This window comes from Thalia democratica, chromosome 2 (assembly GCF_965202585.1).
Source record: "Thalia democratica chromosome 2, ktThaDemo2.hap1.1, whole genome shotgun sequence".
Classification (NCBI taxonomy): domain Eukaryota; kingdom Metazoa; phylum Chordata; class Thaliacea; order Salpida; family Salpidae; genus Thalia; species Thalia democratica.
Window position 1 is genome coordinate 22852061 of NC_139166.1, and position 22422 is coordinate 22874482.

Genomic DNA, 22422 nt, shown 5'->3' on the forward strand with positions numbered 1-22422 from the left:
AGTAAAATGCTTGTTTCAAAAATAAAATAAAATACCTACTTTAATAGTTTCAACCTCAGCAGTAAAACCAACTGACCCATTTTTGACCAAATACTTTGACCTTTAAACAGTAGACATGGGAAGCAGAAAAGTTTTTTTTCTGATAGGGCGAGTTGTCAACCAGCTTTTTCTGTCATACCAACTGTTGTTGAATTTTTTTACCTTGAGTTTTTTTTTACTAGGTTAATTTATTCAATTTTATTATGAAAAAGTTTGTTTCTGATTTAAATGAATATTCCATTCTAACGTTGTTACATTAGCAGAAGTTAGATCCTATCTAACTGTGCAAACTATATATATGAGTTATGTATATCAGAGAAAAATTGTAAACGACTTAAACCACTAACTTTTGAAAAAAGTTGTTATTTTATATGTAATAATTTCTTAAAACACTATAAATTCAAACTTCTAACTACTTTGATTAACTTTGTTGTTACTATACACTTTTTTATTTATAATTTAGTTAAATGTTTTTATTTTTGTTTTAGTATTAAATTATACTGGAAACTGTTATAAAAATAGATTTTGAATATTTATAAAAATCAATAATAAATTTTGTGGCCAACAGATATACAAAAATAAAATAACTTAAATAATAGTATTGAAATACCATTGAATAATAAAAGAATAAATTGTCAGTTGGTGTAGTGGTCTAAAGATGATTTGGAACACTCTCTGAATTGATCTTTTCAAGGTTTAAACATTATTAATCAACTAAGTAAAATAAAACTTTAGTGATTATATTTGACATTTTTTAAGTAAAATTGTACTTACTAGTTGAAAAACAATACTTAATCAAAAGTTATTTACTCTAAGCAACAATTTAAAATGGGAACTAGGAGCATCTTAGTAAAAAGTTTCCAAGAAAAAAAAAAGCTACTTTTAAACTTTTACCGATTATCACGTCACGATTAAAATTTTATTTGAAATCTATTTCAGCTGGGAAAAAACGAGCATTTTTTGTTAAGAAAACTTTTATAATCTTTCAGTGTTATAAATTCAACATTCATTATTCAAATTTTATCAAAAAACCAAGACAAAGTCAATAAACAACGTTTTTAGTGATATTCTAAGACTATTTTTTTTCTTTTTTTTTTCAGGGGGTTCACAGGAAACAGGAAACCAGTCAAAACACGCCCCTGGTAGAGTTTGAGACTAATGTTTTTTTACCATCAAAAAAATACTGGCTCTTATGTTACTTTTAAATACTTACTTAACTCTCTAGTTTAGATTAAAGTTCTTACTGCAGTAAAAACATGTATGCATTAATATTTTGATAGTTTTCAACTGTTATTAAATTACTTGACTGCTACATAAAAAAATTGAACTTATTTATAGCGGTCAAAACTTTTACATTTGATACACTTCCTCACGAAAATAAAATAAAGTTTTACAAAAAGATTTTTTTTACGAGTTTATATTATAAGAATTGCTTTTTAGTAAAAACTAGATCTAAGAAATTATTTAACGTTTTTATGTAGTTTTTTTTCTACAGTTATTTTACGTAAAAAAATGTTTCTCAGTTATATAATTGCAGTTTAATTTAGACGCACAAATGTACACATAAATCTAACATCCATACTTTTAAAACATTGTGTTCAACTCATGTCAAATTTAAAAAAAAATATATAACGAGTTTGTTTTAAACATTGACAACTTCTACTATAAACAATGAATAGTGTCTTACAAAGTGAATTTTTTGAGAAGCAAGCTGTTTTTTCATCGTTTTTAAAAAAGGAATATATTTTATCAGAAAATGAGAAACCAATTAATGTTTTTCTAATTGTTAAGTTTTATAGTAACTTTTTCGTTTACATACATGCTGATTTTTTGGTTATGGAAACAGAATATAGTCAGCAAAACCTGTTTTTTGTAACAATTATTGCAAAAATTGAAACAAGAATCTGAAAACTTTAAAGTTAAACAAAGTAGTCAACAAGAAAAAGTGTCTGTGACACCTAAAAAATGTGCTACTATTACATCATGCTTATATCATTAAACTTTTTGTTATTTTCGTTGTATGAATTATTATTTAGTTTTTAAAAACCTGTTTTACTCATATTTTAAGTATTATATGTTAATTTAAAATAATAATGTTAGTTATTTACTAAACTTTTTTAAATTTAATAAGATTTTTGTACATTTTTTTGCTGCTTTAATCATGATTCATGAGGTGTGTGAATAAAAATTGCACTGTACGTTATTTTCGTTTAATATTTTAAGAATCAACCTTTTGTTAATTAGTATTCTTGAACTTTGTTGTTTTTATGATACTTTGTTTTATTACTACTTACTGGTCGATGTTTTAAAGGTTTTAATAGAAAAATAAAAGCATTTTTTTTGGCACAAAAGTGCGAACTTAACTCGAAGATGTAGAGTTAACCTAAATATAACTGTTTATTTATAAGTAGAACATTCTGTAGAACTTTTTTTACTGCTAGCTAAACTAACTTAAAAACAAACATAAATATTTAAAATAACTTGATAAAACCTTTTTGTTGTATCATTAGGAAGTTCAAGTTTTAAATTAAATAGGACATATCTAAACAATAATTTCAAAATTGAATTAATACTTTTATAGAATTATGAAGGTTAACCCAATAACTTTGAATTTTTTTAGTAAATATATATTTCAAATAATATAAGTTGTAAACAAGTTATTTGTAAATATGCGTTTTCAAGTTATCAATGATATTATGAAAGTTTAGAAATACCAAAACTTTAAATTATACTTACTAATTAAAATATAAAAACATATCAGTAAGATTTTTTTTTGTTTTAAGTTCTATTTTCTGTACTATCCTATATATAATTTTTGTCAGCTGCAAATTTAAGGCACTTTTGAATAGCTATAATTTTAAGCTTGTTTATTTAAAGTTTTATTTAATAAATCTTTTTTTTCGTTTTAATCTAATTAATATATTATTTATTTACTAAAAATAGCGTACATACATAGTATTTTAGTAAGGGTCTAGAATCTAGATCTAGCGTACATACATAGTATTTTAGTAAGGGTCTAGATCTAGACTCTAGATCTAAAATTTTGGGTGTGAATGCTATTAATGTACTGCTGTATTTTTACCTTATCTCATTTGCATAACATTATGAATAAAACAATTTCAAAAACTTTTCTTATGCCCTATATTAGTTTTCTATAACTATTATGGTCAATTTATTTGTAAAACTAGAGTCATGTTTTTCTTCATGAAATGAAACATTATACACATGTGAATTAGTAGAGTTCAGTTAATATAAATAAAGAACAAGTTATAAAGATGAAAATAATTTAAATTGTTAACTAATGCTAAGAAAATTAAATGTTTCAATGAACTTAACATTTCGATTATGGTTAGATCATAATTTAAAAATAAGTACCATCAAATTTAAACAAAATTATATAAATAAAATTTGTTTGTTCTATTGCCTTAACTTTTTTCAAAAATAATGTTAAGACTAACCATTTATTTAACTATAAGTTAAAAAAAAATTAAGATGAAATGATTAAATTAAGTGTTTAATTTTATTTTTAATATCTGTGGACAGCTTTTTTTGACACAAGTAGTACCAAAGTTTTAATTTTATAAAAATATTATAGTTAAATTTAAATATAGTTTTATACAAGCATAGACCCTTTTTTGATTTTATATCATGATTTACATTATTTAAAAAATTTGGATATTAAAACTTTTTTAAATAAATTGACTGTCATAAATAATACTTAATTCAGCACATAGTAATTAGAAGCTCAAGTTTTAAACCAAACCTCAGAAATTAAATCAGTTGTTGTGTCTGAAAATTGTTTTCAAACTTATAAGATTTTATGAACAAGAAGTTATTACGAAATTAGAAATTCAAAATTTCGAAATTTCAGTGCACTGGTCTTCTAACATTTTAACATACTAAACCTTTACTTAGAACATTAAAACTTTTTATTTGTGTACTACTAAATCTTGTCCCCAATAGGTGTCAATAAAGTTGGTCATGTGACCATTTTCGTACAAATGGTTAAGTACCGAAAATTACTATAAAACTTAATGGCTAACAAAAACATAACACTGGTCTTTTAACATTTTAACATACTAAACCTTAACTTAGAACGTTAAAACTTCTTATTTGTGTACTACTAGGCCTTGTCCCCAATAGGTGTCAATAAAATTGGTCATTTTTGGATACTTAACCATTTGTACAAAAATGGTCAAATGACCAATATTATTGACACCTATTGGGGACAAGACCTAGTAGTACTCAAATAAAAAGTTTCAATGTTCTAAGTAAAGGTTTAGTATGTTAAAATGTTAGAAGACCAGTGTTTAGTATGTTAAAAGGTGTTATGTTTTGGTTAGACGTTATATTTTGTTATATTTTATAGTAATTTTCGGGTACTTAGCCATTTGTACGAAAATGGTCAAATGACCAATTTTATTGACACCTATTGGGGACAAGGCCTAGTAGTACACAAATAAAAGGTTTAACGTTCTAAGTTAAGGTTTAGTATGTTAAAATGTTAGAAGACCAGTGTTATGTTTTGGTTAGACTTTAAGTTTTATAGTAATTTTCGGGTACTTAGCCATTTGTACGAAAATGGTCAAATGACCAATTTTATTGACACCTATTGGGGACAAGGCCTAGTAGTACACAAATAAAAAGTTTTAACGTTCTAAGTTAAGGTTCAGTATGTTAAAAGACCAGTGTTATGTTTTTGTTAGCCATTAAGTTTTATAGTAATTTTCGGGTACTTAACCATTTGTACGAAAATGGTCAAATGACCAATTCCATTGACACCTATTGGGGACAAGGCCTAGTAGTACACAAATAAAAAGTGTTAATGTTGTAAGTTAAGGTTTAGTATGTTAAAATGTTAAAAGACCATTGTTATGTTTTTGTTAGCCATTAAGTTTTATAGTAATTTTTGGGTACTTAACCATTTGTACGAAAATGGTCAAATGACCAACTTTATTGACACCTATTGTGGACAAGACCTAATAGTACACAAATAAAAAGTTTTATTGTTCTAAGTAAAGGTTTAGTATGTTAAAATGTTAGAAGACCAGTGCACTGAAATTTTGAAATTTTGAATTTCGAATTTTGTAGTAACTTCTTGTTCATTAAGATTTTATCCAAATTGTCAAATTTGTTGTACTATAAATATGAGTTTTTTAAGATATAATATAACTGCTTTTTCTAAAGATTAAAAAAGTTTCAGACCCATTTAGGATTAAATTTTTAAAATAGTTTATGTTAAGATAAATAAAGAATATTTATACTGTAATATGTAAAAAAAATAAGTGCAAGAAATAGTTAATTACCTCCAATCAAAGCTTTTAGGTACTACCTATGTTTTCATATTTTAGGCTGACTCAAGATAATTTTCTTCAAAGACAAGTTTGTTACTAACTTATTTATATCTGACATAGTCTATTATAAAACACGACTATATTTGTAATTTCTTATTTTGTTAAATTATATAATAAAATTATTCTTGTTGACCAGAGGATAGTGTGCTTCTGATAATGTCACTTTCACCAGTACTTGACACATATCAGTAATGGCCATAGTGCTCACTCTGAAGTATTTAGTATGGGGTGGTTCCCAATTCAATGTTGTTACTGATGTAGTGGTGGAATATGTTGTCCTTGTAGTACTCTCAAAATATTTGGTCCTACGGATACCTTTTAACTTCTTGTCCAGAACACTATATGTACTCAATTTCTTATCTCCCAAGGGATGGTCAGTTTGAATAAGGATGACAATTGTTGCTTTTCCATTAACCAAATTGATGAGCGTTTAGTAGCATCCAACCACTTTAGATACTCACCACTTTTCATGACCGAACAGAGGCTAGAGTTAATGCTGTCTACTGTTTTCTTTTATTGGGTGGGTGGGGGTAAAACAATTTTTTCACAATTTGATCTTATTTTATATAGTTTTTACTAAGCTACAACATGCTTTTTATAGATTTTAAAAATTCAAAATAATTTTTGAGATATAGCTGGTCAAAGTCGGAGGCAACAATAGGTTCCTTATGAGAGGCGCAAACTAAAACGACAATTTGACCGGCTATATCTCAAAAATTATTTTAAATTTAAAAATCTATAAAAAAAATATTGTAGCTTAGTAAAAACTATATAAAATAAGACCAAATTGTGAAAAAAGTGTTGCACCCCCCATGCCCTTAATTAAAACTAAAATTTTATAAATGAAGTGTTAACTTATCTAAAATGATATTCAAAAAGTCTGCTAAGGCATACTCTATAGTTTTATGTATTTTATATCATATTTTTTTGTTATCAGGGTTGCCATTTTACCTGGAAACTTTGAAGTACCTGAAAGATTTTGAACAAAAGAATAAACAGTTCTGGAAAAACCTGGAATTTTTAAAAGTTTTTGTATGTAAATATAAAAGATGAATTAAAGACAAGATAAGAAAGAAGTATTATAGTAAGTAAAAAAGTATGTGATTTTTTTATAATTATAAAAAACTTTTAATCTAACTCTACAGCATGTCTTTAGTAGAAGCAGCGCTTTACTTAGCAGGGTTTGTGCTCGTCAGGCTAAATCAGTTTTTTTGAAAAGAGTTGAAAAACGTCAGGCTAAATCATTTTTTTTTATATTAAAGTTTTGAATCTCAGTTTTTCTCAGTACAAATGCCTGAAAATTTTTCATTAAAAAGAATTGAGAACTCTTTTTAAGATCAAATTTAGATGTGAATTTATTTCTAAATATAAATTTAGTTAATCACGACAAAATCAATCAGTATTTGTAAAAATAAATGCTCAAAACCTTTTGTTAAATCTATATAAAAAATTTAAGAATCTTCATTATTTTTTTTGAGTAGATTATATACTTTGCTGTTTGTTTGAATTTGTTTACTTCAGCTATGTTTTTCAGAGCTTAGTTGGATTAACTGTTTTAATTTCTAATTTAAAGGTTTTATACCAAATACTTATTAGATTAAAACTCTTAGCAGTTTATTCATATATTTTACTGGTTGTTTAAAGTTATTAGAGATATTCACAACACTAAAACTTAGCTTTAAGGTATAAGTACTAAGTTTTGTCGGAGTACAATTATAGGTACAATTCTTTTTTCTTTACAAGAACAAAATATTAAAGGTTTTTTTTAAGTTTAAGTGTAAGCTTTTTAAATCTGATATGACATCATCAATCAATAAATTTGTTAAGAGTTAAGGATTTATAATTATGTATCAATTTATATATTAATCAAAATAATGTTATAAACACTATTAACTTATTTTAATACTTGTATAACTGTTTCATTTTAAATTTTAATAAAACACAACAATCCACGTTGTTTTATTATAAATTTTCTAGTATTAATGTTTTTACTTTGTGCTTAATTAAATTGAACAGTTGTGTTTAGTAGTATATATTTAATTTTTAAACTAGTAATAGATTAGATATAGCATTTATTTTAAAACTTATCACTGAATTTGTTATGTTAAGGGCATAGAGTAGTAAATCACCTTTTTCACAATTTAGTCTTATTTTATTGAGTTGTAAATCTTAAGCTATGAGTTGCTTTTTGTAGATTTCTAAAGCTCAAAATATTTTTGAGGAAAAATGGTTGAAGTTGGAGACTACAATATAATCAAGACCCCCCATACCTATAATGACTTCTAACTTTTCTTACTTTGAAAGAATGTCAGGCTCAATTGGTTTCAGTCAGGCTAAATGAAAAAAAATCACGCATGAATCCTGTTAAGGTTTGCTAAAAAGAAGGTAAAAACTTGAAAATAAAAAAGTACAGAAAAAAAACAAAAAACCTGGAAGAAAGTTATAAAAAAACCAGTAGTCACCCTAATTATAATTAGTATTTATTACTAATTAAAATATGTGTTGTACTTGTTAAACTTAAAAATGTGTAAGACAGTTCAGTAAAATATATTATTAAACGATAATTGCTGTTAAAAGGTAAAATATATTTGAATGAAGGTGTTATTTTAAAAAGCAATTATTTTGATTGCCACTATTTTGGTGTACCCTAGGTAAAAACACAGCAAAACACTAAACAAGATAGAATAAAAAAATCATAAAAACAAAAAAAAACTACTTATTACATACTTGCCACTTTTCAAGAAAAAAAAGGGCCAGAATTGGCCTGAGTTTAAATATGAAAAAGTAATTTCAGACAAATACTAAAAAATATTACTGTTAGGCAAGCTAAAATACCTGAAAATACTAATATAATAATTAAATCACTAGGTGAAAACACAAATAAAAGAAATAATTTAACTCAATAAAACAGGTCCACAAAAAGCTTTTTTGCTTATTCTGTTGTAAAATTCTTCAAATTTATTAAGTTTTGTTGCAACAGAAGTTTGTAAACATTTCAAAAACATTTCCTGAAAAGTTAAAGGTAATTATTTCAAAGAACGTAGGAGATAAGTTTTTAGTGGAATAATATTTTTTTGTCATTTTAGTTTGAGCCACCTATAAGGAACCTAATGTACTTGAACTTACATTGGCTATGTCTAAAAAATATTTGAATTTTAAAGATCTGTAAAATGTAGCTTGTAACTTTGCTAAAACTCAACAAACCAAGATCAAATTGTGAAAAAAGTGATTTACTTCTTCTTTGCCCATATGACTTTGACCTTTTTCACAATTTAGCTTTAATTATTTAGTTTTAACTAAGCTAAAAGTAGCTTTTTACAGACTTTTAAAACTCAAAGTAACTTTTGAGATCTAGCAGGTCAAAGTCGGAGGCAACAATAGGTTCCTTATGGGAAGCGCATACTAAAACAGCAAATAACTAGAAATCACTAAAAATCTATATTCTATGTTTTTTGAGATAATTGGCCCTAACTTTCAGGAAATGTTCCATGCAATATTTAGAAAGTTGTTTGGGAACTAAGTTATAAAAATTGAAAATATGAATTTTATGACAAAAAAACAAAAAAATTGTTTTTTATATCTATTTAAAAAAAAATTTCTATTTTTTGATTAAAAAATTAATCTTTCTGATAGAATTTTCTAAATATTGTAAGAAACATTTCCTGTGAGTTCTATATAATAAAGTTCTATATAATAGTATCGGATCTTTTTAAATATTGCAACTATAGAAAATAATTGTGTATGGAACATCGGACCAGAGTAAATAAAGAAAATCTTATAAAAATAGTCTGTATTTGGTTTATGTGGTAGGAACAGTACAACATATAAATAGGCATTACTTTAATGTCTTAGAGCAGGGTAAGAATTTTTTTTACAAAACTTAACATTGTTTCTTATATGAAAACTAAAAGTATAACATTAAGTTAGTTTTTATAGAACCTAAAAGTTTTATTTAATTTAGTCAGTTTTCTCAGAAAATCAACATTTTACTAAAAGTCTATCTAATTAATATTTACTTTCTGACCTATTTTGAAAACACAATTTTATGGTTTGTCAGAATTCTGGTGTTAAAACTTAGTAAATATTTTAAAAAAATTAGAAAAAAAAGAAAACACAAAAAAAGATGATTGAAAACTTCTTTAGTTATAAATTTTATTTATTAGTAATAAATTTACTGTGAAATTTATGAATACAATAGGTATAAAATGAATGAGGAATTAAATTTTTAGTCAAACACTATTTTTGTCTTTCAAGTTTGTGCTTCCATAAGTTTCCTGTTGAACTCACCAAGTTTGAATCGTTATTTATATCTTGAATTTATTTTAAATTTATAGAACAGTTTAAGTTGTCTGATAGCTAAGATAAAACTAAATGGTTTTAAAACTGTACTTAATCAAAAAAGAAAAGTTAAATATTGTAAGTTTTAGTCATTTACTAGTTTATAATGTTATAGTTTATTTCTATATATATTTTGTATGTATAAAAATAAAATTGCTGACTTCAAATTATAAAATACATGGTATAGTTTTTTTAATTTGTTTATAAAATGTAGTCTTAAATTTTGAATTTTTTTAAGTAAGATTTTTGTATTAAAATGATGTGTAAAACATAGTTCTAACTTTGACTCTTAAATTTAATTTTATCTGTTTAAAAAAAAAGTTTTTCAGTTGATAAAAATTAATATTGTAATAAGTTTTAGGTAATCAAAAATAGGTAAATGTATTTTGCTTGAAAATAAGTTATTAAAATCCTTTATTTGGAAGTATTTATTGTGATGTGTTCTTTCTAAGCTAAAGAAAAATCTTAACAAAAAAATTACTGAAGTATGATGTATAATTGAAAAATTACTGGCAATATTTGACTTATACTATGTATTTATTATGCCATGTCAATAAATCAAATCTTTTTAAGTTTATGTGCAAAATTCAGACTAATTTGGATAATTTTCTAAATATTTTGATTTTAATTACTTTTCCTTAAATTTATAACTTTTTAAAATCTTAACTCATTTTAATTATTTTTTTTGTAATTAAGCTTGATTTTGTTTTATTGATTATTTTTTCACTTTATAAATAAATTAAAGTAGTTTAGTTTGACCCAGGGTGGTTTTTTTCTTCATTAATTTTCAACTTAGAAGAAAAAAAAACATTATACAACTTAGCATTAACAAGAATTTTTAAATATTGTTTGATAAGAACTAATTACGAACTTTAATCAGGAGTATATTTGAAATGAAATTGTATTTTAACAGAATGCAGTTATTAAAGTCAGTTGTAGTTTTATAAGTTAGGTAAAACAGATAGAATATCAAATAGTTTTTATAAAACCAGGTATATTTAAGCTTTCCATGAATCGTTATATTGAATTTTAATGTTATATTTTTTTATGTTTAAATGAATTTGATAAACACTACTTCTACTACATATAATTGCTGTTTTCAATATCATATTCCATAAAAAGTATTGATATGTTATTATATTAATTTTTTTTATTTAGGTTGACTCTAGTTAATTTGGCTACTATAATAATTTTACAAGCTTGATAATAATTGAATTGTGAATAAATTTTTCATTTCTCTATACAAAATATTTAATTGCAAAAGTCTTGTAGGAAATATGAAAAGTGTGTTTTATTGAAATCATGTACTACAATATTAATGTACTATGTTAAAATGCTTAAAATAAAACTGTAATTTTTAAGAATATTTATGCACTGATAAGCTCTTTGAGCAAAACTTAGTTTCCTAATTAAATTTTTTAGTAAATCAATATGAATATCTTAATTACCATTTGTTCCACTTTTATATGAAAAATTCACAATATAAGTCTTTAAAAGCTTTAAAATTTTATTTAATAAGAGCATTAAGAGATAATTATTGTGAGGTATAAAAGTTAAAATTTTTGGTTTATAATGTTGAATTTAAATTTTTTGTACTTTTTATTTACAACATTTATTTAATTTTAAATAAGAAATGTATTTTGTAGTTTCTTAGATAATAACCTAATTTTTATTCTGTTGATATCAGTAACACTTTTAAACAATGTTTTTAAAATATTTCTGAACAAATTTATTTTACAATATACAACTTTCCAGCCTTATATTTTAAAATTAATTTGTGCAAAATGAAAATCTTTGTAAAGAACCAGGAAGTTGCTGCAGTTGAAGTCTCAGCAGAAGAAACAGTCAGCTCATTGAAGCAGAAAGTTGCTTTGAATGAATCAGCTTGCTTTTCCTTCGGCGGCCAACTCCTCAATGACGAATCAACTTTTGCTGAGGCTGGAGTGTGCGAGTTGTCCACACTTGATGTCGTTGTCGAGTTGCAGGGAGGAAAAGTGCACGGTTCGCTTGCTCGTGCCGGTAAGGTGAAAGGTCAAACTCCAAAAGTTGAGGCCGGAGAGAAGAAAAAGAAGAAGACCGGAAGAGCAGCTCGCAGGCAGCAGTACAACAGAAAATTCGTCAATGTTGTCAACACCTTCGGAAAGGCCAGAGGCCCCAACTCCAACGCCAAATAAATTGATGACGGATTACTTAAAGCAATATAAAGTTCATTAGGGCATTTAACTTTTACAACATTTCTTAAGTAACAATTTTTTTATAGACTAACAAACTTTACCAGTTTTTTACAAATTTGTATGTTATGTGGTATGACAAAATTAGACAAATGTTTAGAATTCATTCTGTTTTTTGAAATATTTAAACAGTTGTTAAAGGTAACTTTAAATATTTTGGTATGTTTAACACTAGTTTAAAAAGTTATGTATGCAGTCTATTTATTATGTTCCAAATTTTGACTAGAATTTACTTTAACATATTTATAAAGTTTCATTTATGTTGTACGCAATGCAAAATGTAAATATGTATACACATTAAGTTAACTGAGTTAGAATTACCTACTCTGTAGTTGCTGACAGATTGTTGAATAACTCACATTATTATCTACTAATATATTTATAGTTGTAAAATTTATTATGAATTTTTAATAGTTTATTCTTACTTTGACTGTTAATTATAAAACTAAATGTGTTATAAAAAAGTTCGAAAATAATTGGTAAATTATTATTTTTAGAAAACCTTTTTAAGACTCCTAGAGTCTAGTAGCTTTTGTTTTGTTAAATTTTATTGACAAACTTTTTACTAAATTTTTATACAAGCTTTTGTGAAAATGAAAATACTAACAAATAAACTAATTTCCAGCCTTTAATTGTAAAATTAATTTGTGCAAAATGAAAATCTTTGTAAAGAACCAGGAAGTTGCTGCAGTTGAAGTCTCAGCAGAAGAAACAGTCAGCTCATTGAAGCAGAAAGTTGCTTTGAACGTATCAGCTTGCTTTTCATTCGGCGGCCAACTCCTCAATGACGAATCAACTCTTGCTGAGGCTGGAGTGTGCGAGTTGTCCACACTTGATGTCGTTGTCGAGTTGCAGGGAGGAAAAGTGCACGGTTCGCTTGCTCGTGCTGGTAAGGTGAAAGGTCAAACTCCAAAAGTTGAGGCCGGAGAGAAGAAAAAGAAGAAGACCGGAAGAGCAGCTCGCAGGCAGCAGTACAACAGAAAATTCGTCAATGTTGTCAACACCTTTGGAAAGGCCAGAGGCCCCAACTCCAACGCCAAATAATTGAGCCAAATGAACCAGACACATTTTCTGAAAGCAGTATAAAAGGACATACAAATTTAAAACTATTACAAAGTATTAATTAAGCTTTTCATTTACTTATTGTTCATAAATTTTTGACTTCTTTAAATTTTTTTTTTAGCTGTCTTAAATATATTTGACATGTGTTGCTGGTGAATTTTAATAAAACTATAGTGTTCTTAGTTCGTCGTTTTTTATTTCAATTATAATTAAGACAATGTAAGTTAATTTTTCTGAGACCAATATTTATATGATAGTGTTTAGATTTTTCTCTGTTTATTGTTTTAACGTTAAGAAAAATTAAATAATTTAACAGCACTTAGAGTTTAAATATGAGGCTGTTAAGCGTTCGACTGGCCCAAATCGGAGAGCCGTGGATTACGAAGAAAGTGACTAAGAAGGTTCCGATTTCAAAAGGTTCCGAGTACTTGTTCGCGAACAACCCCGACGTTTACATCAAGGAGAACGTTGAGAGCGGCGTTGCGACGGTGAAAAACAACTTGAAAATCCGTCTCGCGCCCTCCGGTGCCAAGAACCGCCAGTATTACAGAATCGTTCTCGCCCACATGAAGCACAATCTCCCCGTTGAGGTTATTGAAATTAAATTGTTTTAAGTAGCAATTTGCAAATTTAACCAAATTGTTGTGTTTATCTAAACTTTTTAAACTGGTTTCAACACAATACCTTGGTCGTTTTCAAAGCAAAAACTAATATATGAGTAAAACTAAAAATACAAAGTATAATAAAAGTATGATAAAAACTTTTTACTATCAGCAAAAACCATTTTTAATTTAGTTTTTGTTTGAATAGTTTATTTTTTATAACCTTGTACAGTCATAATCAGTTGAAATTTAAGTCATACTCTTAATACTCCTTTCAAACAACAGTTTTACTTTATAGTTCTCTGTTATAAAGGTTTAAGTACAGCTAAAAAGCGTCAAGTATAAAATCAATTTATAAAAAAATGTAATAACTTTGTTTTTGAATTTAAAAATATTAAACTTACTAAATGAATATATTTTTAATATAAAAAATATACACAAGTTAGCACATTTTTGTACTGTTTTATATAATGATAAATTTATTTAGTAAGTATGATGGTTTTGTTATTAATAAAAAGTTTTTATTCTATTTGTTATAAATTTTTATTTTTCCGACACTATATATTAACTAAAGTTTTTTGTTTTGAAAATGACTATTGTATTATGTCAATAAAGTTTTAATATATACAAAAGTTTGTTTGAAATATTTATAAGTTAGTATTTAAAAGTTGGTGTACCTCACCAGTACTGTTAATTATTTTTAATCTTTGTATTTTCAATAAAAAACCGTTAATAAACTTTTATTAATCTATAAAATGATGTACAAACTAGTACAAATTATTATTTTAAATATTCTATATATTTTAACTTTCTGTGCATATAAGTTCGAGCGTTTCTAATAGTATTGTGTTATAATGTATTATATATAAATAATTTGAGGAGTTTTTAAATAAATAATATAAATTCAGACTAGAAATAAATACACATTTTGACTGTAAACAATCTTGATGTCTTTTTTTTTCTTTTATGACATTCCTAAAAAAGTGTATAACTAGGTTGAATAATTTTATAAAGAATTAAAATAACACTTACTTTTCATATTAGTTAACTTTATTGTCAAAACTGGTTGAATATAAAAATGGAAATTTGTATAAAGCTCAATGCACAAATTAAAGCTGTTTTGTTTTACTTTTTGGTGAAATTTACAAAGGAAAAGTTTTTATAAAACAAAACTATGTTGTTCGGCTGGTTTTTCTTTAAGTTTCCTGTTTTAAGCAAGCTTGGTCAATAAAAAGATCACGTTTTAGATTTCTCAAATAGGTAAAATTAATAGAAATTTAAATAAAGAAGTTAGATACACAAAAAAAAAACACTATTGTTCAATTTGAAAAACGCTTTATATATTAATTCAAAATATTAGTGATGATTACTTAGAGATGGTTTACCGTAAAAAGTATTAGTGAGTACAACAATATAAGAGTTGTAGATTTTTTCCATTTTTATCATTCATAATCTGGAACAAAAAGTTTTTTAGTCTACAGATATCAATATTTCAGTTTTTATCTTTTCGCTATCTTTAAATAAGCTCGATTAAGTCTTCAAAATGATAAAATTAGCCAATAAGACATGAACTTTTAATATAATTTAATTTATGCAGACACGGATGATGCTATTATAAGTTTTCAGATTTTATTTATAATATAGATTCAACTCCGGTTCAAGCACGATCTTGTTTTGAAAGCAAGGTCCTATCTGGTTCCGGTTCAACCAGAATACAGACTAAATACCCGGCAAAGCTCAATTTAAAATAAGCTTGGCCGGAACTTAAACTCTTGATCTTTAGTCTTAAACTCCAGCCCAATCGGAACCAGATAAAACCATTAAAAAAATCAAAATCAAGGTTGAACCAGATCCGAATTGGTTATTTAAATAAGAATATGGTTAGATCCAGATCTTGGCAAGCTATATCCTGATCCAACCAGATCCGGCTTTTTGATCCAGTTGAACACTAGCTATTAAGTGAAAAATATATTATGTTAAAAAAATATGCAATTATTTTCGAATAATAGTTAAAAGAAAATACTTAGTCAAAAATTTAAACAATTTTGTTTTAAATTTTGATATTGTTTAAATTTTAATAGTTTAGACATAAAAAGTTAGAAAACGTTTGCTCAAAGATTTTAGGAGGAATTAAATCTTTAGTGAAACAGTCATTTTTAGTAATTATTGAGGAAACTTTTGAAATCTCCATTATTGATTGCTTATATCTCAAAAATAACTAATAATAATCTTAAAGGTAATTTCGTTGTGTAAATAAAATATTAGATTAGCTTCAATAAAGCTATTTACTGCTGTTGCATTTGCTTCTAAAAAATAGCAATTTAATTATTTTTTGACTTACACATCTAAAGCACACAGATAAATTTTAAAATAACTTGCTTTTTAGTTTTTTGTGCTTAATTTAAGTTATACCTATATCAGTTCAAAATATTTTTATAATTTGTACTGCAATATATAAATAAATTCTGCAACGAATTGAATTTGTGAAAACGTTTAGAATTTACAGTCAAAACAATATTTTCAAAAATTAATAATTGATAATTGCGTACAAAGTTTTTATGCATGTTGTTACAAAATAGGTGTCTAACTTTTCACATACAAAGTAATTGTGTCATACTCTAAAAATGTATCAAAAGCCTAACAAAGCTTATTTTATTTTTTCATTGGAAATTTAAAAACTAGACTAAGCTTAATAACAACAAACTTTTAGATTATTATAAATAATTTTTTCTTAATGTTACGTGAATGAAATTCACAGTTTCACGTTTTTTCGCCGCACTAGTAAAAACCAACTTTCTCGCAAACACCAAACACACGTGAACACAGATAGAGCAGCTGGGAACCTACGACCCGTACCCCAACGTGCACAACGAGAAGGTGTGCTCGTTCAACTTCGAGCGCGTCCGGTACCACATGGCACACGGCGCCCTCCCCAACCGGAGCGTCAGGAGGCTGCTGGGCCTCAGCGGCTTCCTGCCGTTGGACCCCTCGCTCGTGTTCTGGGCGGAAGGCTTGAGGAGGAGGAAGAGGATCGAGGAGCTGATCGAAGAGAAGGAGGCGGCCGAAGAAACGGAGGGAGGCGAGAATTGAAAAAAAAAACAGTCTTATTTGTGTTTTGATAGAAAATTTAGTCGTTGCAAGCGAACTTGTTTCAGCGCAATATAAGGAAAAGCACTTTATTATTCTTAAACTGTTAGGACGTGTATAAAAATACTTTTTATAGGTAATACAATTAAACTAATGTTATTTCTAGTTTTTTTTTTGTGAAATATCACGTAACGTGTTTTTAAATTCTTATTGAGTGAACTTTAAAAAAGTTGTTAGTAAAATAATGTAAATTTCAATGTGATTTTTTCAGAAACATACATTATGTTACAGTTAAATCTATTTGAAAGTTTATGGGAACTGTTAATAAATCAAACACTTCTAGCGTACCATTTAGCGTTAATTTTGGCACAATTATCCGCCGCCTTAGCTCTCCTCACTTTCATTTTGTTGAGCACGCTTGTTTTCTTGCTTTGGGTGCTTTCCCGCCTCAGAAAGCAATTGAGAGGAAGCCAGGAGGTTCTGGTCGGTTTCTTCCATCCGTACTGCAATGCCGGGGGTGGAGGCGAGCGTGTTTTGTGGTGCGCCGTCAACGCAGTGCAAAATAAGTGAGTTTGGATTTAATGACAAGTAGTTAAAATTAAAACGAATGAAAGTACAAAAGCAAACGGCATGAGCTGTAAGAAGTAGTCAAAAGTTGTTTTTCAGATATAGAGTGCTACTAAAAGATTAACAATTCTTTCAATATTCATGCATTTGAAACTTATAGTGTGTGTCAATCTCGAAATGTTCTGGTTGTAAAACTAGTTTTTTTTTTACTTTCTTGATGTTTCATTATGCTAATTAAATCAGCAGTATCAAAATTTTGAGCACTATTTTCATTTAATTTTTTGTTGTTCACCTTTTTTACTTAACTTCAGCTCCAACTTGATTTAAAGCATTTAAAAATTAACTCCAAAAGATACCCGGATGCAAAATGCGTGGTTTACACTGGCGACTGCGACGCGACGGGAGACGAGATTTTGAACAAAGCGCACAACACGTTCGGCATCAAGGTGAAGAGGAAAGTTCGCTTCGTGTACCTCAGGAGCAGGTTCTTCGTGGAAGCCAAGAACTACCCGGCACTGACCTTGCTGGGCCAGTCGCTCGGCTCGGTCGCACTGGGCTTGGAGGCTTTGCTGCGCTGCCCACCCGACATCTACGTTGACACCATGGGGTTGGTGTGTATTGAAAAAAAACGTTTTAAATGAATTTTAATAGCTTATAAAGTTACTAAAACTTTGTTGTTATTAATTTGAGACTTATCAAAAGTTCATGCTTAGCGTTTTGGTCTAGTAAAAGTTAAATCATAACAGTGTCAGCGTGTATACAACTCAATTAAAAAAATATCTCATATAAGTGATAAAATGTTTGGTGCGTACTCTTATATATTTCAGTGTTTTCTGTGATAACAAAAACAATAAAGTCGAAGTATAATTTTTTTGTGTACCCAACGCAGGTACGCGTTCACGCTGCCGCTGTTCAAGCACTTGTGTTCGTGCGAAACCGGGTGCTACGTGCACTACCCCACCATCAGCGCAGACATGCTGGCGGTGGTCGAGTGCAGGAACGACTCGTTCAACAACAGGAAGGTCATCGCCAGCAGCAGGTTGCTCACCCAAGCCAAACTTCAGTACTACAGGTTGGTTTCGTTGGGTTTTCAGTACATAAAATGTTTGAACATGGTTTCCATAATATCTGGAATCCTGGATAAAGCTTAAAAAACTTGGAATTTTGAAGAAAGTCACTAGAAACCGGGAATTTTAAACAATTTTTTCATTTAAATAATGAAATTTGGATTAGATACAGAAATCTATTTTAACAGCGTTTTCGTTTAATCGTTTATAATTTTATTACTGAGTTTAAAGTAACGTTACAATACCATTTCAATATTTTTATACTATTTAGGAAAATTTCTTACCTTAAGTTTAATTTTATATTCAAAATTGACAAAAAAACTGGTATTTAAAAAAACCTGGAAGTTATTCAGAAAACCTGGTAATAATTTTCATAAACCTATGGAAACTCTGTTTTAAGGATAGATTCTCGAAGTGAATGAATCAAGTGTTGACGAGACAAATATCAGTTTTAAATTAATTAAATAGTTTGTAAACATAAACTAAATAGATAATTGAACTTCACCACACGACCATCAAAAACAGCATCCGAGACAACCTACGACCAGTTTCATCCTTATTAGGACTAATCAGGCAGGCATAATCGCGAGTAGCCGCTGTTGAGATCTAACCAAGCGAGCTTAAGGGTATATGCACTTAAGCTACCGTTTGTTGTCTCAGATGCTGTTGCTGATGGTTGTGTGGTGAAGTTTGTTTATTTATTATTGACGGGGTGGTACATCTTAACTTTGTTGATGATGGTCGTAATAAGTATTGGTTAATTATAAGTTTGTTAATATGATTATAAAGGTATATGCTGAAAGTTTTAGATTAAAATTTCAACTAAAAATTAAAACTTTACACAGAAATTAAGTGTTCACAAACATTATATAAAATCCAGTAACAAATTTGAATTTTTGAACAGATTATTCGCGCGCATGTACGGCGTTGCGGGAAGGCAGTCGAGCGTGACGATGGTCAACTCGTCGTGGACGCAGGGCCACATCAACCAGCTGTGGAAGGTGGATTCGACAAAGGTATTTCCACCTTGCGATGTGGGCAAGCTGATGGAAATACCGCTTGAGAGGAGCGAGAGCGAAGAAAAGCTGGTCGTGTCCGTCGCGCAGTTCAGGCCCGAGAAGAACCACAAGCTTCAGGTTTTGTTTTTGATGCACATAAAACTTTTGTTTTAAAGTTTTTACATAGTTGAAAAAAGTTAGAAAAACAAGCTTCACGTGTTTTAGTCTTTGTTTTTTTTTTTGTAACGTTTTATTTCAAGTTCCGTTCAGTACTCAAAATTATTTTAAGTTTGTAGTGGCAGTGAAGAGTAATTTGATGGTAATCATTACATGTTAAATTAAAAACTTTTTTTTATAATTTTTATGAAGTTGTTTATAAGATTACTTTTAACAGAATATTTTTTATTTATAGAAGAGTATTTAAAAGATTTATACATTTTTAACAAAACTTGAACGTAAAAGACTTGTTAGATTTATGCCAGGGTTGCCACAAAACATAGAATCTTGGAAAAACTTGGAATTTGACAATATAAGCTGAAAAACCTGGAATCTTAAACAAATTTATATGTTTTGTAGTAAAATTTTTATTTGAGATAAAAAAATTGTCATCTTCTAATTTTTTTATTATAAAAAAACCCATTTAAAGTAGCTTTACAGAATCTTTTCAATGTTGTTATACTATTAAACACACTTTTTAACCTTAAACTTAACTTTAAACTAAAAATAGAGCCAAAAACGTGTACTTTCAAAACCTGGAGAAAATTTTCCAAAAACCAGTGGCAACCCTGTTTTGCTTATAATTTTTGATGTATGCTTTTTAAGTACTGAAAAGTCTGTTAGTCAGACACATCTTCAAAAGTTTAAACAGATATTTAAAACGTCTTTATCTTTAACACGTTGATTTTTTTTAGTAAGTTATTAATAGCTTAAAGATATAAAACATACAAATAAAGAAAGATAAACTTTACAATGTAATGCTTATTTAAAGCCCTACTAAATGTAGTTTTTAATTCAGGTTTTATCATTCCACAAGTTTTTATCACAACTCGATGTATCTGACAGAAAATACCGACTGACATTGGCCGGAGGCTGCCGAAATGAAGGGGATAAAAGTAAGATTACTGTTGAATGAATAAAAATAAAACTGACATAATGTAATTTTGGTTTCAAATGTACTGATTTTTTAACGATTACATAGTACAGAATACAGACTAGTGGTTTGAAAAACCCAGTAAGTTTTTGAATTTTTTATGCAAAGTTTAGACTTTTAAAAGTAATTTTAAATGATTTATGACATAAAAGTAATGTCTTTTATGAAATTATATGCTTAGGATTCTAGAAATAATTGTTTACTTATAAACTGATTTTTTCATAGAACAAAATTGCAAAACTGATTAAATATGCGTAAATTTATTTAAAACACCACTAAATATAAAATAAGGTTGCTTTTGTTTATAAATTTTTAGTTTATGCACAGAAACACTTGAGTGTTTTTTTGATCAATTTAAACAGCTACAAAACATTTTTTAGATCGTGTAAATGAATTGAAGGAGTTGATAAAGAGTCTTGACATGGAGAGCAAAGTAGATATTGAAACAAATATATCGTACGAGAGACTTTTACAATTATATTCCTCAGCCCATGTGGGAATGCACACTATGAACAACGAGCACTTCGGCATCGGTTGGTTTTATTAAATAGAAAAACAGTAAACTTGAAAAAAATTAAAAAAGCAGAAAGTTAAATATTCTAAAAGTTAACCGCTTGGTTTCGCTGCTGAGTATTAGGTTAAAGTTTAAGAAAATTTAGTAGATTTAGCAGGATTTCAAATCCCGAAACTTAATAAGCATAATTATTATTTTGTGATGTTTAACAAATCGATCATCTGTTGTTCATCTATAAATTTTGTTCTTGTGTTTTTACTAGCATAACATATAAAAACGAATAAAATTTAAAGCTTGCTTGTATTTTAATGTTAAAAATAACAACAAATTCCTACATTAATAAATGTTGGTAATTAAACTTTCTTAAACTGTTTAAGCTTTTAATTGAACGTTTATGAAAAACTTTTGAAACAAAATACATCAAGCAAGATATATTTTCAGGCGTAGTGGAGTTTCAAGCGGCGGGAGTAGTCGTTATTGCTCACAACTCCGGTGGACCGAAAATGGACATTGTTCAAGTTTGTTGTTTTCATCTGACAAGTTATAAAATTTTACAAGGCTTGCCAGAATAGTTTTTTCAAGCAAGTATAACTTATTAAATTTCGTTGAAATTAGTTCATTCAGTTATACTTTGAATTCTTGTTTACCTGTACAACCACTGAAGCTTGTGTTTAAGGTCAATAACTTTTTTGTTGTCATTCTGCTAGTTGTACTTATTTCTTACAGGCAAATGACGACGGCGAACTGTCGGGATGTCTTGCGGACGGCGTCGATACGTACAGCGAGTCCTTGCGAGACATTTTCTACCACGAGAGCCCGGAAACGCTGAGAAGGATGCAGGTGGCGGCCAGGAAGAGCTGCGAACGGTTCAGCGAGGAGGGGTTCGAAGCGAGTTTTCAACGAGCCGTTGAGCCCCTGTTCCAATGAAAAACTTTGAGTGAAAAAATTTAAACGGTGTCTGATACTTTTTACGCAGTTTTTTAAATTTCGATTTAGGATCATATTTATACGTTCAGTTTAAACGAATAAGTTTGAAGTTTGTTTCGCCAATACGACGAATTTATTTGTTATTTACATTATGTGTTATAAAAATTTGTATGTATATTTTTATCATTGTATATCGCATTTAATTTTTATTTTTTTATATGTGTTCCATCAAATTGTGCTAAATTAATTTTACTTTAAACAAATATAAATTTATTTATTTTATTTCTCAAAATAAACCTATAATTGTTGTATATGGTTTTAAAAACATAGTCTAGAACTTTATGTTCGAAAACTAATTATATTTAATTAAGTTTGATTTTTTAAAATTTTGTAAAGTGTTTTTTAAATTAACTATTTATTTAATGTTTATGCCTTATTTTATTTATTTTTTCTTGCACTTACTTAAATAGTACTTACTCTTGACTT

The 22422-nt window shown here is 27.8% G+C and overlaps 2 protein-coding genes and 2 pseudogenes across 2 annotated transcripts; all 4 read left to right on the forward strand.

Moving 5' to 3' along the window:
- The first annotated feature begins 11491 nt into the window (after positions 1 to 11491).
- On the forward strand, positions 11492 to 12059 carry LOC145829974 (ubiquitin-like FUBI-ribosomal protein eS30 fusion protein pseudogene; annotated as a pseudogene).
- Positions 12060 to 12502: 443 nt separating this feature from the next.
- LOC145829973 (ubiquitin-like FUBI-ribosomal protein eS30 fusion protein pseudogene) lies at positions 12503 to 13340 on the forward strand (annotated as a pseudogene).
- A 4-nt stretch (positions 13341 to 13344) lies between these two features.
- LOC145829972 (small ribosomal subunit protein bS16m-like) lies at positions 13345 to 16734 on the forward strand. Its single transcript, XM_082937863.1, has 2 exons — positions 13345 to 13614; positions 16453 to 16734. Exons 1-2 carry the CDS (start codon positions 13357 to 13359, stop codon positions 16714 to 16716), a joined length of 522 nt encoding a protein of 173 aa, XP_082793989.1. The 5' UTR covers positions 13345 to 13356; the 3' UTR covers positions 16717 to 16734.
- A 249-nt stretch (positions 16735 to 16983) lies between these two features.
- Positions 16984 to 22422, forward strand: LOC145829971 (GDP-Man:Man(3)GlcNAc(2)-PP-Dol alpha-1,2-mannosyltransferase-like). Its single transcript, XM_082937862.1, has 8 exons — positions 16984 to 17279; positions 17633 to 17887; positions 18170 to 18352; positions 19252 to 19483; positions 20361 to 20457; positions 20876 to 21028; positions 21451 to 21527; positions 21736 to 22422. Exons 1-8 carry the CDS (start codon positions 16996 to 16998, stop codon positions 21934 to 21936), a joined length of 1482 nt encoding a protein of 493 aa, XP_082793988.1. The 5' UTR covers positions 16984 to 16995; the 3' UTR covers positions 21937 to 22422.